Genomic DNA, 15830 nt, shown 5'->3' with positions numbered 1-15830 from the left:
GATTGGGAGGCCTAACAGCGCTGGTGGCCTAGCGGTAAGAGCGTGCGACTTACGATCCGGAGGTCGGGGGTTCGAAAATGAGTTTTTCGAAACTTATGTGCGAAATGTTATTTGATATTTGCCAGTCGCTTTTCGGTGAAGGATAACATCGTGAGGAATCCGGACTAATTCCAATAAGGCCTAGTTGCCCTTCGGGTTGGAAGGTCCGATGGCAGTCGCTTTCGTAAAACTAGTGCCTACACCTAATCTTGGGATTAGTTGTTAAAGCGGACCCCAAGCCCCCATGAGTCGTGGCAACTGCCGGGATAACGCAAGGAGGATGAATAAATTAGATACATTGGGACAGCTATCGGATAGGTATCACGAGGGGAGTGGATAGTGACCCCGCCTGCTAAGCAAATGGTCCTGAGTTCGAATCCCGGTAAAATTATTTGTTTGATGAGCACAGAAATTGTCTGGCCCAGTGACCAACTGGGCCAGACCGGACAGCACGACACGCCAATAGATCGGACATCCATCTATGTAAAAATGCTGGAGGTCAGAAATCGCGAGACGCGAAACTTAAAATCAAAATAGTCGGCATATCTGTCTCTTAAGCACTCTGGTTATAAAAAGGTAGAACCTATTTTTTCTGGACAAGACATAGAAGGCATAGATAGCTGATCTGTAAAATGAAAAATGAAAATGAAAATGAAATATTTATTTTTCAAGTAGGCATATTACAATGCGCATATGTAGGCTTAGGTAATGCTGTTACAAATAAAATCCGCAAAACAGGAACAGGGTGGCTAGCCGAATGGCACAAACGCTCACGAAACGCTCACGAAACGAAGCGCTAGTAGATATCTATCTCTATCGCGCTTGCGTATTGGCGCGACAGAGCCAGCGGCGTATCGCTTTCGTTTGGCGTCGGAGAAATGCCATTTGGCTACGGGGCCTGAAGTACCAATTGCGTTCCCGTCAAATGAAATAAATTGGCCACTAAGCCCACGACGGTATAAATTTTCTCAAATATACTCAATGTCTTAAGGGTTTTCAATGCCCTGATGCAAACACTAATTCACATTGACTATCAGCAGTGGCTGGTTCATACAAGCCGATTCCCACCGGCTTGCCTAAAATGTATTACTAGTAAAGTACTTAGGTACTGTTAACCTACCTTAGGTTTCTAGCAGAAATTTTCACCAGCCGCCACTATTGACTATTGAGAGTTTTTTAGCTTCCCGTACATTCTATTTTTACCTCAATCGAACTAGTCAGCATATCACTGTAAGTAGCACAAAATTACGCGTTTTAAAGCATCCAAATCTGCTTATAGTTTCTCCAAGAGTTCCCATATTAACATCTAACACGTCATACATGTGCAACTTAATACGCAAAACTCCACTCCCTAACAAACTCCGTCGCTTACAACCTTACGCAACCCAACCAAGTTTTATCTTAAGTGTCGAACGCTACAACTTTCCCCAACTTCCCCAACTCGTAAGCCCGGGCTTGGGGAGAGCGGGGATCATCGGATCAGGGTTGTTCGGCGTTTACATACGTTTTGACACTTGTGCGGAAAGTTGGTGGGAATAGTGAAACATTTTGTTGTGGTAAATTGTACTGACTGGGTAAAATACACTATTTTTCTCCACTATTTTTTTTTCTTATCTCCACTTTAGGAAAAATATAAGTTATGAAAACCTGTAAGATAAACCACTTCAGTATGGGGAAAAAACCGTTTAAAAAAAATTTAAAAGAATTTTCCGCTAGTACTTCAATTTACATTTTTTTTTAAAGAGTTGTACTTACATAATTCTAAAAATCCCTCTCATACAAGCAGTAGATACCTATTTAATTTAAATTATACATTTCTTAAATCTAATAAAATATTTGTACATACCTTGCAGCAGTTTCTCCGTGAAATGAAGATCACAAATTGATAAGAATGCCGCTGGCGACGTAATAAATAAAAGATCAGGAAAGTCAAGTGAACGAGACGACAAAATTATTATTTATATCTGCGCACGAAAAATATTTCCCTCTGTCCCTACTTCTGATCTCGCAATCCTCTTTTAGCAAAAACAAAACGCTATCGCCATTCGAATTTTAAATATCGATGTTCCAATTTCGAAAAGTCGACGTCCGAATTTGAAATTTTTAAATTTGGAACCAACGGACGTTCGCCTTGCAGCCGCAAATCAAATCAATCCAATCCCGCAAATGGAGCCTTTGCCTTCTGTTAAAAAAAAGTATTAAAAAATAAAAACGTGCAACACATTCCTGGGGTAGTGCATTCGGGAATCATGCACTTACAAATTTAATAACTAACATTAAGATAATTATAAACAAAAAATGTTATGTGAATCAATATACAGTATTAAACTGAACGCGTCTTTATATCGATAGTAAAAATTCAATCTAGTTCTGAGATTTTATGCTACGGTTATCGACTTCCGAATTCGGTTCAGTTAAAGTGGCTTTTAAAAATAGAATCAGCCGAATTGATACGAGCATAAACGGGATAACCTCAAATATGGCGCAACCATAAAAACATAACCTATATAAAATATATTGTATTTATTTGTGTGCTATTATAAAGATATAATTAACTGTTCTTTGAAGAAATGTGAGCGGTAATTTGACAGGCACTCAACGTAGCGTGTGACAGAACTCTTGCGTCAGTTTTTTTAATCTTCTACGCGCAATAGTACCATAGACAAAATAGATATTGATTCATATAACAAGTCGAAATGCATATGCTCATGTAAAATTGTAAAATTTATACAGTGCATAAATAGACAACATTATAATATTGTACATTAGGTATTTGAGTGTATGCATTTGACTTATAGACAATCTGATTTGACATTTCTTTCAAATCAGACAGCTTATGACAGACATTAACATAGAATAGGGGTTAGAATATCAACATTAACAGTTAGTGAAAAACATTCAACACCAAGAGTGGCAAGAAAGAGTGAGAGAGAAGAAACATGAGGTAACATCGAGTATATTGTAAGACATCGATGCGACGCGGCAACTGCCGCCGGGCATTCTTGTTTTTTTTTTCTTTTCCATTCGTTCTTATTTTGAATTCGTCTAGTGATCTAGCTGTTTCCGATTTTCATTTGTTTTTCATTTTAGTAGTTTAATATTGAGTGTTGTAGTGTCATTTTTATTTGTATTATTGCTTGTTTTTTTTCTTTATATCTTCATTTTTGTTGTTTATACAAGTTCTCTTGATTCTTCTAAATATTTTTAACTATTTTCGCAGTTTTTCTTGTTTATATTACTTAATTATATTATTAATTTCTTGTTGATTTCATTTTAATTAATATTTTAGTAATGCTGTAGGTTTAAGATACATTTTAGGGTTATTTTGTCTTCAGACAACAACTACTAAATCAAAACAAATTGCCATATACGTATTTATTATAAATAAATACCCGTTACTACACTGTTCAGATTAAAAAAAACTACGTGACTTGTAAAGAAATAAAAATAGATTAATATCATTAACAAGATTATCTTTAGGTTCGTCGTTCTTTGGTTTCGTTTAGGTTCTTTTTGATCATTCTATCTATTTCGTAACATTTAGCACTACAGGAAATCCTTTCGTTCCAGTACATTAATTTATTCCGTAAACGATTAAACAAGTTATTTTATCTCAACACATCTCTAATTAATTGGAAATAAATGTAAAGTTTTATGAAAACATTTTATTTATTTATTTTAGCTACTTTTGAACTATAAAATATGTTTATATTCATTTTCTGCTGTTCTGTAATATGTTATTCTTTTTTATTTTTAACTGCCACCCCAAATCTCAAGGAAGGGGGTTCTCAATTCGTCTGTATTTTTTTATGTTTGTTACTCTTTTTAATTGAACGTATAGATATACAGATTGGTCCCATTTTTTTACTTAAAAATTGATTCTTTAGTCTTAAGTGCTCAGGTGTTTTCCTACTCCTTTGGTATGGCAGAATATACTTAAAAACATTACACGTATACGTATTTAGAATAAATAATGTAACTTAAATTTATACAGATGTAGTGCAAAAAGTCGGCCTTGTCGTCACTTTCCATCAGGTGCGACTAAGGTCAGTCACTGGCCAGTTTATAAAAAAAAAGTAACCAATGAAGCAGTCCTAAATAGAGTAAAGGAAAAGAGGACCTTATTGAATGTTATTAAAAATAGGAGAGGAAAGATCGACCATTTCATCACAAACATAATAGAAGGGAAATTAAATGGAAGGAGAGGAAGGGGAAGGCCAAGACAGAGTTATATGAGCCAAGTAAAGGAACATGTAAGGGCCGTGTCGTACCAGGATACTAAAAGACTGGCTTCGGATCGACCAAAGTGGAGACAGCTTCATCAAGCTGCACCGACAAGAGCCCCGCTCTTAAATTGAATAATAATAGTGCGAAAATATTTGCCTTCGTATTGTTACGGAAACATACGACATTGACAGCTGAACTAGCACGATAAATACGAACGTTTCCGGAAAAGTACGAAGGAAAACCTTTTCGCACTACATCTGTAAGTACTTTATATTTTGATTCGCACCGAAATCTGGCAACAAATATAATTTAATAACAATTTTGTGTATCAAACCATTACCAACATAACACAACTAAAGACAAATAGGAAGAGTTTGAGATGTTCAGACGACTCCGTAACAAATTCGTTCAGTTTCTTCAGTCAGCATTCGTTCGTTCAGTCGTTCCGCCTCGACTCGAGCCGACCTGTGCCAGGAGTTATTCACGTGCTTTAAACCCTTATTTTGATTCAATGTTGATCAATTTGCAAGAAATTTAAGTGTAAACATGTCGCAGCAGTAGCGATATAATAACGTGAGTACAACCGTAGATTCATTAAATATTTGAATATATTATGTCTCACGAAAGTTTAACATCTATAAATGTAAGTAGTATATTTATTTACTCAAATAACATAAATCATTTAAATTATACATTTAACTTTACTGTATGATAAGTTATAAAAAAATATTGAAAAATGACGCACGTGGTGCGTTACTGCATCTTTATGCAGAATCAAATGTATCTATTTTTTCAGACTTTCATCCCAAAGCTAGACAATTTTTATTCCCTGAGTAAACTGACTAAATTAATGTCAAAAATATGAAGTAACTGAAATAGATTTGATTATTGTCTCAAATAATTAATAGAAATTTTGAAAACGGAATATAAAATATCAGATCAAGGTCAAATATTTAACTTCTGAATGCCGCACTAGGCTCAGATGTACCGGTTTTGTTCTTTAGAATAGACTAGATGTTGTTTTTTTTATTTTTGTTTTAGCATTTTGTAGAGCAAAGGTAATGCTGATACTGCTGAAAGGTACGAGCCATGTTTTTTGAGGTCGATGCTTAACTTATTGATATTCGTGAGATTGAATCGGTCAATTTAAAAAAAAAAGTGAGCAACATCACCGTTTTTATTGTGAGTCATTCCTGAACGAACGAACAAGACTGAAACTAAATGAAATGTGATTCAACTATTTTAGCGAATTAATGACTGAAAAACACTGTGTTCTTTTTCATTTTTCTTTATCTTTTGCAGTATATCACCAACACCTATAGGACATGGTAGGATACTGGCCAGCCAGAACTGTCAGGCGTATTAAAAAAAAAATTGGGGCTTCTGCGCAGCTGCCCAGCACTCTTTAATAAGTTTTATGAATTAGATTTTCAGCCTACTACTTAAGTATTCATTGAATTTAATAATATGCCGATAAAATGATTCATGGGGGGGGGGAATAAATGCCGCCATAATGCTTCGTTATATACATAGATGATTTTTTATCTTACCAATTGATTAAAAGTTGTCGTTGCTTTAAAATATTGTCCATTTAGGTTAATTTTTAGGTGCTAAGCCGCGGGTTCGAATCCCGGTAAGGGCATTTATTTGTGTGATGAGCACAGATGTTTGTTCCTGAGTCATGCCGGCGTATCATGCTGCCAATTTTATCACTTATCCACGTGGATAAAGCATCCGTCACGCTTTAGCAAGTATGTCAGTGTGAGAGTGACAGATGTCTTATCCACGTGGACAAGTGATAAAATTGGTAGCATGATACGCCGGCTGGATGTTTTCTATGTATATAAGTATGTATTTATCTATATAAGTGAGTCTATCGTCGCTTAACACCCATAGTACAAGCTTTGCTTAGTTTGGGGCTAGGTTGATCTGTGTAAGGTGTCCCCCAATATTTATTTGTTTATTTAAGTTACAATGCTGTCCTTCTTGCCAGTAATTAAAAGCTTACATGTCTCGTATCCACAAATCGTTTTACTGTTTTTAATTCTTGTTAATTAAATTTATTTTTTAAATTCTCATTCATTATTGTTACAGCGAACCCCAGGCTCCCATGAGCCGTCGCAAATGCCGGGACAGCACAAGGATGATGATGATGATGCTCTTTTATTATACATACATACATATAATCACGCCTGTATCTCATGAAGGGGTAGGCAGAGTACATGAACTACTAAGTTTCAGTGCCACTCTTGGCAAAAAGGGGTTGAAAGAAATAAAAATTGTGACATTGCAGTGACAGGTTGCCAGCCTCTCGCCTACGCCACAATTTAACCCATATCCCACAGTCGACTTCTACGACACCCATGGGAAGAAAGGGGGTGGTGAAACTCTCAACCCGTCAGCACACGGGGCACGGGATCTTGTATTATTTATCATGTTATTTTACTACTATAATGTCTCATTAAAATATAATGTTAAGTTGTCCATATTAGCATAAATTAAATATAACAAGATCATACCATCCCATACATTAAAATGCGACCGCCTACGAACGCGCTTACACTCCAACACACATAGATGGCGCCACAAAAAATGCCTTGTTGCCACCGATTATTTGTAGATTGGCATTAAGTGTCAATTCCGAGCCGTAAATATATGTCAAAAGTGACACTTAACGCCATCTACAAGTATAATCGAAAGCTACAAGACATTTTTTTTGTGGCGTCATCTATGTGTGGTGGAGTGTAAGCGCGGTCTTAGGCGGTCGCATTTTAATGTATGGGATGGTATGATCTTGTTATATTTAATTTATGATATTAGTCATAAACTTTGTAATTGTAATTATTATCTTAAGACCGATAGTCCACTATCATGTGTTTATCATAGAAATATGATCATGGGCTACATGCCGTCCTTTTTCTTCACGTAGGAGAAAAAGGGAGGCATACAGATCTATGATAAACATTAAACATATGAATGATAGTGGACTATCGGCCTAAGACACCTTCACATATTTGCATGCTGTTTGTACACGGCTAAAAAAGGTGAACCCAACGACTGTTTACTTCTGTAAGATCTGTAAACCATACCCTTTGTTGCAAATAAATTATTGTTTGTTTGTTTGTACGGAACCAGTAATCTTTATACCAACTTAACAAATCCCCGTATCTCCAAGGATAAGGTCCGCTAATCCCCACTTAAACCGTCTCCATTTCCACAATCGGACTGCTGACTCTGCAGCTGAGTCCTGTAATATGCACTTTTCATCCTCAACTTTATCTACAAACGCCTAAAGCCGAATTTTGAACTTAGGCTTTGCCCATTTCCTTTGCATTTTGGGTAACTGCTGCAAAGGCTTATTAGGTAAGTCTTTTGGATTTTGAACGTTGAACGGGTTAGTAAGGTTGGTACTAGGAAGTTTGGGTTTCTGTTTAGACTTGCTAAAGGTGTTTTCGTGCACTTTAGGTAATTTTGTTCAGAATGCAATGTGGCCGATTAATTGCATAAAGTGCATTTATCTTTGGTATTATTTAGTTTAATATTAATTGAGACGAGTTGTTGTCTATATCTCTGTAATTTCCAGTAGAATTATCTTTCATATAATTTTGTTTAATAATGAATTGGGGTGGGTTTTTGACTACACCGTGTTTTTTTGTTTTCCGTTAAATTCGACACGTAGCTAGGTTCATTTATCAGGAACTACCCTGTATGAAATTTTTTTTTTTAATTTTTCATCATTTTCATCCATAATAAATCAATTTATTAGTGTGAGAGACCTTTAAGAATAACATTGAAATTAGTGTCATGTGATTGACGACGAATGTCAAAACAAATAACATTAGGAATTGGTAAAGGCTGTAAACACACGTGTTCATTAATTATCTTTATTTTTTTAATAACTCGATAACCGTAATAGTTAAGACGCTAGTTTCTTCGAAAAATTAATTGATCTAAAGAACCTTTTCCTAAAGTTAACGGAATTCAATAAAAACAGGGTGTATACTTATGATTTCAGATGCTATTTACGTACTAGTTGTGGTCTGGGTGTTAAGCTAGTCCGCATTCAATATTTTATAATTCTATAAGTCTGAAGGTTTTTTTTTAATAATTTGTCAAATATCTATTTCATTTATTAAATACAAGAATACATGTAGGCAATTTCATTTAAAATTATTAAGAACGCAAGATGGTGTTTGAGCAAGCTTTAATAATAGCTTTAATAATTTTCGATTGATTTTATTATTTTACGTTAAAACAGTAACTAAAATAAGTCAATTGTCATTACAATCACCTTGTTTTAGGTACAATATTCAGATCATAATTATATGTGTTTTTAATTGTTTTCTTTCTACTTATTGATAATTTTGCGGATCATGATTTAGCTTTTTGGAATTCATTGATTATTTATTTAAGTAAGTAAATAAATATTTTATTTACGTATACTTACAGCATAATGTTTTTAAAACCAAAACCGTAAATATTATTCTGTGTTCTTGGAATTTCTTTCATCCACGTTTTAAAAAACTGTTCAATTAATTATGTAGTAGGTTAACATCCTCCTCTACATTCCTACTTCGAAATTGATTATATTTTGAAAGCGATTTATAAAATATTTTAATTGATAGGCGTTTATATCAAATTTAATCACGTTTTCTGTATATCATAATATTTTTGTAACTCTTCCATTTAATGGTGTTTTGTGTAAATGTAAAGATCACATCAACTATATTCTTAATTCTCCATTAAACTGCATAAATTCAGAAAAGTATTTCAATATTTTCCCAAAAACTAATAATTTACTCTGCGGATCTCTTCAAACCTTGAAAACCTGGCAGTTTTGGCAAAGCACCCATCCACAGTCCAATGAACCATTTTAAACATAATTCACTCATTCTAAACCATAGACTAGATACTCGTACTTCTGACCTTAGAAAAAGAAAACGAAATTCAAAAATGGAATCACGTGGTCGTACCCGCAGCAGACATGAATGGGCGTTATGCTACTCTATGCCGTATTTCGCCTGCAGTTTGCCTACATCTCCACACCATATCGATTTACCATCCACCAAGCCATCCTACAAATCTAACCTTTTATTTATTATTATATATATTTATTTCTTTAAAATTATATATATATATAGTTTAGTATAGACTAGAGTTGGACTAGAGTAAGTTGTTTTGATAATGTAATTGTAAAATATCCGTCATTCATTTTAAAAGCACGTGTTTTTGAGTTGACAATACACTGATTCTTTTTCTTTTTTTGCGGAGGAATGTTTTAACAGTTTCAGTTTTATTTTCAGCCAGCGTTCGCCGTTCGGCTGAAATGTAACTGGCCGCTTTTAGAATAGTTTTGTAGTTTATCAACATTTGAATATTTGAAAATGGAATTCTCTTGCAAATTAGATTATTCCTTCTAAATTTTAGCAGGGTTGTACAAACATGTGTTTTTTTAGATATTTTTGAATTTTTTCTCAACATATTCATTTAATTTTTTTCATGTTTTTTTTTGTAGATTTTTTAAAGTATTTTTGTTACGAGTAGGTAGGTATTTGTTTTTATTATAGGTATTTTATTGAAAGATTTGTTAAATAATTTTAGATCGAACCACGTTGTTAGTAATGCGATATTTACGTTTCCGAAGTCCAGATCTAACGGAAAACAGTTTCACGTGCAATTCCTGCGACCATCGATCTGTTTACCATCACTGTAACACTCAAATTCAAAATCCACTGGCAAAAATACCCCGGCGGCGGCGCGTAAGCGACATTTAGCCACAACATCTGTTAATATGATTGTTAATTACATATGTTGTTGTTAAAATGTAGCCACCTGTCCCGAGGAGGGCGCCTGGAGGTAGGTAGCTACGTCGTCAACCATACAGGCTCGCGGTAGGTCCGGGAGGAACATAATACGCTAAGGCATTGCGTGGTGCCTCCGCGGCGGGCCGCGTCAGACTGGCGAGCGGGATCGGGACGCCCCGCCCCGAGAGTAGGGCTGTGAGTACATGTTGCGGGATTTTTCATTTGAGTTTTGTTTTCATGTTTGGTTTGGTTATTGAATAGGAAATTCTAGTTGTGCTTTATATTTATAGTAGGTACTATACTGTTCTGTTGAACAATATTATTAATTGTTATACTCAGGACAGGATACATGAACATGATTTCATTGTTTAGACATAATGGCAAAGAAAATTTGTTTCTTTATTTTCACTTTTTTTAAATAAAGTGTTTTGCGGTCGCTTAATGTCTACTACCTATCTAGAAAAAGTAATAACTATGATACTTTTATTACAGCTCAATATTTAAAACTTATTGATCTTCCATAGATTATAATTATTTAAAAAATTAATGAACAATATTTATTATTTGTGTCAAGTCAAACCATTCATTCTTTTTGTATTGGTTTTATTTACACCTAATATATTTTGATGGCAAATATATTAAATAGGAGCCAGTGATTCAGACGACTGTAGGTACCTAGTATGTTTACATAACGGTTAATGTAAATAATGTTACATAGGTACGTTTAAACTACAAAAAATGAAATGACCGTGTTTGTTTAACTGTTACTACATTTATAGTTAAATTGACACAATATTAACAGATATTGAACATAAACCTACCTTAGACAATATTATTTATTTATCTGATTAGACGCCTAATCTTTCAATTACAACCACCAAAGTCAATAACGTTCAAAACAACAAATAAAAAAAATACAAGAAAATTTGCAAAAAAAAATATCCCTCATTTTTCCGCATCGCCAACCCTACGCCACTACGTCGTAATGCATTCGCGGCAGTGGCTGCGTCTCGGCGCCTCTCGGACCCGATCGGTACGCGTTCGGCTCCGCTCGGAAAGCTCTTTCAAATTCGGAACACAGGCATGACATATCTGTATCCAATACTCAAGCAAATCCTAACCTTATCTGTGGCATTTTAGTTTGAAATTTCGTTGAAAATTGATTATTTCAAGTGTTGTATTTGACTTTTGAAATATCCTAATTTTATAGCGTAAGCGGTAATCGTTTTCAACTTTATCACTACGCGATTCAGTCCAAATTTGTGTAATTATGGTTTTCAGCTGACGCGTTTATAAATGTCGCACGCGTGTGTCTTGTACATGTGTGCGTGTGTGGTGAGCATGTGTGTGTGAGAATCGAATGGTTTAGGCGGACTTTTTGAGTTGAATACTAATATTTTAAAATTGGAATTGATTTTTTTAAAGCGCAAGAAGTAACTTTTTTACTGGTACTTAGGTAGCCACTTGAGTTAGAACCAGTTAAAAAATTACATGATATAACGGATAACGTAGCTATTAGTTTTAGATAAAACTTATATTGTAGAGGTTTCATGGTAAAGCCTGGCCAGAAATATATATATAAATCTGTGTATATAACTATTGTCAGAGTGCGGTGTTATTCTGACGTATGGGATGACAGTTCAGTTTAGTATGAAAAAAATAGTTTTCTCAAACATGCAATGAAATATTGTCTTTACGTTCCTTAAAATGGGCTGGGAAGTATCGCTTTTTGGGCGCAACAACTCGAGAGGACTGTAAAGGGATTTCATATTATTTTTTAGGCCTAGGCCTGCAAAGTAACTTTTTTTTATTAGTACATTACATCAGAGGCCGGGAAAATGAGGATTTCCGGCCAAGTGGGTATATACGGCCGAGCGAGCGTGCGGCGAGGTTTTCACGCCGAGGCATGTATAGTGCTTTTCTCAAACATACAATGAAATAAAAAAAAATGCTCTAAAGGACAAGATTTTATAAAAAAAAGTTACTTTGCAGGACTAGGCCTAAAAAATAATATGAAATCCCTTTACAGTCCTTTCGAGTTGTTGCGCCCAAAAAGCGATACTTCCCAGCCCATTTTAAGGAACGTAAAGACAATATTTCAATGCATGTTTGAGAAAAAAAATTGTGCTTTAGAGCATTTTTTTTTATTTCATTGTATGTTTGAGAAAAGCACTATACATGCCTCGGCGTGAAAACGGATTCCCGGCCTCGTACTCGTATCCCACGTATATACCCACTTGGCCGGAAATCCTCATTTTCCCGGCCTCTGATGTAATGTACTATTTAATGAAATTCCGCAACATGGCGAGTAGTAATATATTTAGGGTCAGACTTTAGTACCTAAAGGTAGTCCTAGAAAAAAAAATTTTCAAGTTCTGGTAATTTAGTTGTAATCTGTTTTTAACCCCCGACGAAAAACGAAGGGGTGTTATAAGTTTGACGTGTCTGTCTGTCTGTCTGTCTGTCCGTCTGTCTGTCTGTCTGTCTATTTGTCTGTCTGTCTGTGTGTGTGTCTGTCTGTGGCATCGTAGCTCCCGAACGGATGAACCGATTTAGATTTAGTTTTTTTGTCTGAAAGCTGAGTTAGTCGGGAGTGTTCTTAGCCATGTTTCATGAAAATCGGTCAACTATGTCGCAGTCGGGGGTTTTTTCAAAATTTTAATTTTGTGGTTAGGTTATATGATAGACGTCATACATTTAAGTTTTTAGTCGTCTATAACTATAACCTCTATTTTTAAAGTATTGTAGCGATAATTTTCAGAACTATTTTAAAAGTGCACCCGTATTTTCGTGGAAAAGATGGTGTTGAGTGTAAACTAGCCTCCTCCGCGGCCTATAAAAGTGCTAACTTGCCGCTTACATCAAATGATAATCCTCACCTACAGACCTAAGAATTACTAGACTTTACCCAAAGGAATTAGGTAAAAACCGGCCAAGAGCGTGTCGGGCCACGCTCAGTGTAGGGTTCCGTAGTTTTCCGTATTTTTCTCAAAAACTACTAAACCTATCAAGTTGAAAATAATTTTTCTAGAAATTCTTTATAAAGTTCTACTTTTGTGATTTTTTTCATATTTTTTAAACATATGGTTCAAAAGTTAGAGGGGGGAGGACGCACTTTTTTTTCCTTTAGGAGCGATTATTTCTGAAAATATTAATATTATCAAAAAACGATTTTAGTAAACCCTTATTAATTTTTAAATACCTATCCAACAATATATCACACGTTGGGGTTGGAATGAAAAAAAAATCAGTCCCCACTTTACATGTAGGGGGTACCCTAACATTTTTTTTTACTTTTTATTTTACCACTTTGTCGGCGTGATTAATATACATATTGGTACCAAATTTCAGCTTTCTAGTGCTAACGGTCACTGAGATTATCCGCGGACGGACGGACAGACAGACAGACATGGCGAAACTAAAAACGGCTAATGCCGATAGATGACAGGATAATATATAGGTAATTTATTGACAACTAGCAAGCCCCGGCTTCGGACGGGGAGTAAATCGTAATATTCTATAACATTTATATTTATTTACTTTTTCAGTACAGATGGTGTTTTTTTACGCACTAGTGCGAGAAGTGGTTCATTATATGCCAGTCCCTTCGGTCGTGTTTTAAATTATCGCCACTCGTTTCGAACTTCCTTTTTTACGCACTTGTATCGTGATGTACTATTTCTTGCAAAACGTATGAGTATTATCAACAACAACATACAATCACGCCTATATCCCATAAAGGGGTAGGCAGAACACATGAAACTACTAAAGCTTCAGTGCCACTCTTGGCAAAAAGGGGTTGAAAGAAAACGAAACTGTGATATTGCAGTGACAGGTTGCCAGCCTCTCGCCTACGACACAATTTAACCCATATCCCACAGTCGCCTTCTACGACACCCACGGGAAGAAAGGGGGTGGTGAAATTCTTAACCCGTCACCACACAGGCTATGAGTATTATAATTATGTAAATGTAAATTTGACGACCGGTCAGGCTCAGTCGGTAGTAACCCTGCCTGCTGCGCCGCGGTCCTGGGTTCTAATCCCGGTAAGGGCATTTATATGTGTGATGAGCACAGATATTTGTTCCTGACTCATGGATGTTTTCTATGTATATAAGTATTTGTTTATTTTATACAGCGCGTAAACCGAATAGGGGCGATAAATGAAACCAGGCATATAATTCAATATTGTTATCATTAATTAAGAGGTGTTTTTGAGTTACTCTAAATTTTCACCCCATAATGAATTTTTGAAAAAATTCCCAGCAGCAATGTACTGTAAACGTGGTTGCAATGACAATCAATGACAACTGTCAACGAGCATTAAACGCGAGTGTGTTTGCATTACGTTGCGGGCCGAATTAATTTGTATGGATAAAAAAAAATATTTCAATTTTAAGTAAAAGTTATCTAATTCCATTTTTTATATTCTATACTCACCACCGTTAAGAGGTTCGCCCGTATTAGGTTTACACCCTGTATATCGTTGTCTGAGTACCTACAACACAAGCCATCTTGAGCTTACTGTGGGACTCAGTCAATATGTGTAAGAATGTTATCTTATACTTTTAAACGAGCAATTCTTGTATATTTATTTATTTATTTATTTATTTATATATATATTTATTTACACTGACGATCTCGGAAACCGCTCTAACGATTTCGCAGAAATTTGTTATGTGGGGGTTTTTGGGGGTGAAAAATCGGTCTAACTTATCCTTAGGTCCCGGAAAACGCGAATTTTCGAGTTTTCATGTGTTTTTCTTCGCGCGCCATCTCGTGTGCAGTAGTTGTACTGTTAAGACAGAATTCTTTCGGTTGATGTAAGTACTATTTATTGCAAACACTAGATGGCGACACAGGTCAAGGCTAAAACGAATAGAAAAATACACTATTTGAGTTTTTGTGGCGAAATGCGCGCCATCTCGTGTGGAGTAGTTGTATTGTTAAGGCTGAGAATTCTTTCGCTCGATGTAGGTACTATTCATTTTTGAACTAGATGGCGACACATGCCAAGGATACGAAACAGAACCGAGCGAAGCTCGGTTGCCCAGATATTATTTATTTATTTATTTAAATAATGTTCATGTAAATTACTAAGTATGTAATGACACTACCTGACTTTGTTGAAGTCGGTGCCAAATTAATTAAGCTATTGTGCGATTTCACATTATCCGATCCGATATCGGATTTATGACCGATATCGATATACAGGTATCGTCTTGGTTTTTTTCTCATTGAAATCCTTCCGACATCCGATGTCGGATCGGATAATGTGAAAACGAACTAACTCCATTTTAACCGATTCGTTGCGTGTTCCATTTTCGAAAACTTTACGCTTTGGTGGCGAACAACTTTTGGAGCTTTTAAAATGACACGCCCCGCGTGTCAAACGCCACGCGTAAAAAACCTTCATGACACGCCTCTCGAATCATCCGCACAGAAACGCTTAAGACGCTACAGGAGCGAAAATGCTAAAATGAAAAGGAGCCGCCCTTTTAATATGGGAATCTCAGATAAATATACTAGAGTTATTGACTAGATTTATCGAAAAACAATTGTCCATTCATTTTGCGAAAAAATCTTTAAAATCGAGGATCCGCTCTGACTGTTGTAAAAATCTGAATAACAATGAAATAATCTGTGTTGGACCGTTTAGTTTTTTTGGCTAATTGTTACCAATTTTGAATACCACACCTTTTATGCGTCACAATCAATAAGGCCGTTTTTGGAAAATTTTGATGGGCTCTGAAAAAATAT

At 35.5% G+C, this 15830-nt stretch overlaps 1 protein-coding gene across 7 annotated transcripts in view; it reads right to left on the bottom strand.

Moving 5' to 3' along the window:
* The window catches only part of LOC125237419 (nuclear factor 1 B-type), a 93532-nt gene extending 83322 nt beyond the window's left edge, over nt 1–10210 (bottom strand). For all 7 annotated transcript variants that reach the window (XM_048144472.1, XM_048144474.1, XM_048144475.1 and 4 more), the window contains exon 1: nt 10099–10210. In XM_048144472.1, coding sequence (XP_048000429.1) covers nt 10099–10176 — 78 coding nt within the window. In that variant the 5' untranslated portion in view covers nt 10177–10210. The remainder of the gene's footprint in view (nt 1–10098) is intronic.
* Nucleotides 10211–15830: the final 5620 nt, after the last annotated feature.

Source organism: Leguminivora glycinivorella, chromosome 21 (genome assembly GCF_023078275.1).
Source record: "Leguminivora glycinivorella isolate SPB_JAAS2020 chromosome 21, LegGlyc_1.1, whole genome shotgun sequence".
NCBI lineage: Eukaryota > Metazoa > Arthropoda > Insecta > Lepidoptera > Tortricidae > Leguminivora > Leguminivora glycinivorella.
This window is presented reverse-complemented; position numbering and strand designations above follow the sequence as displayed.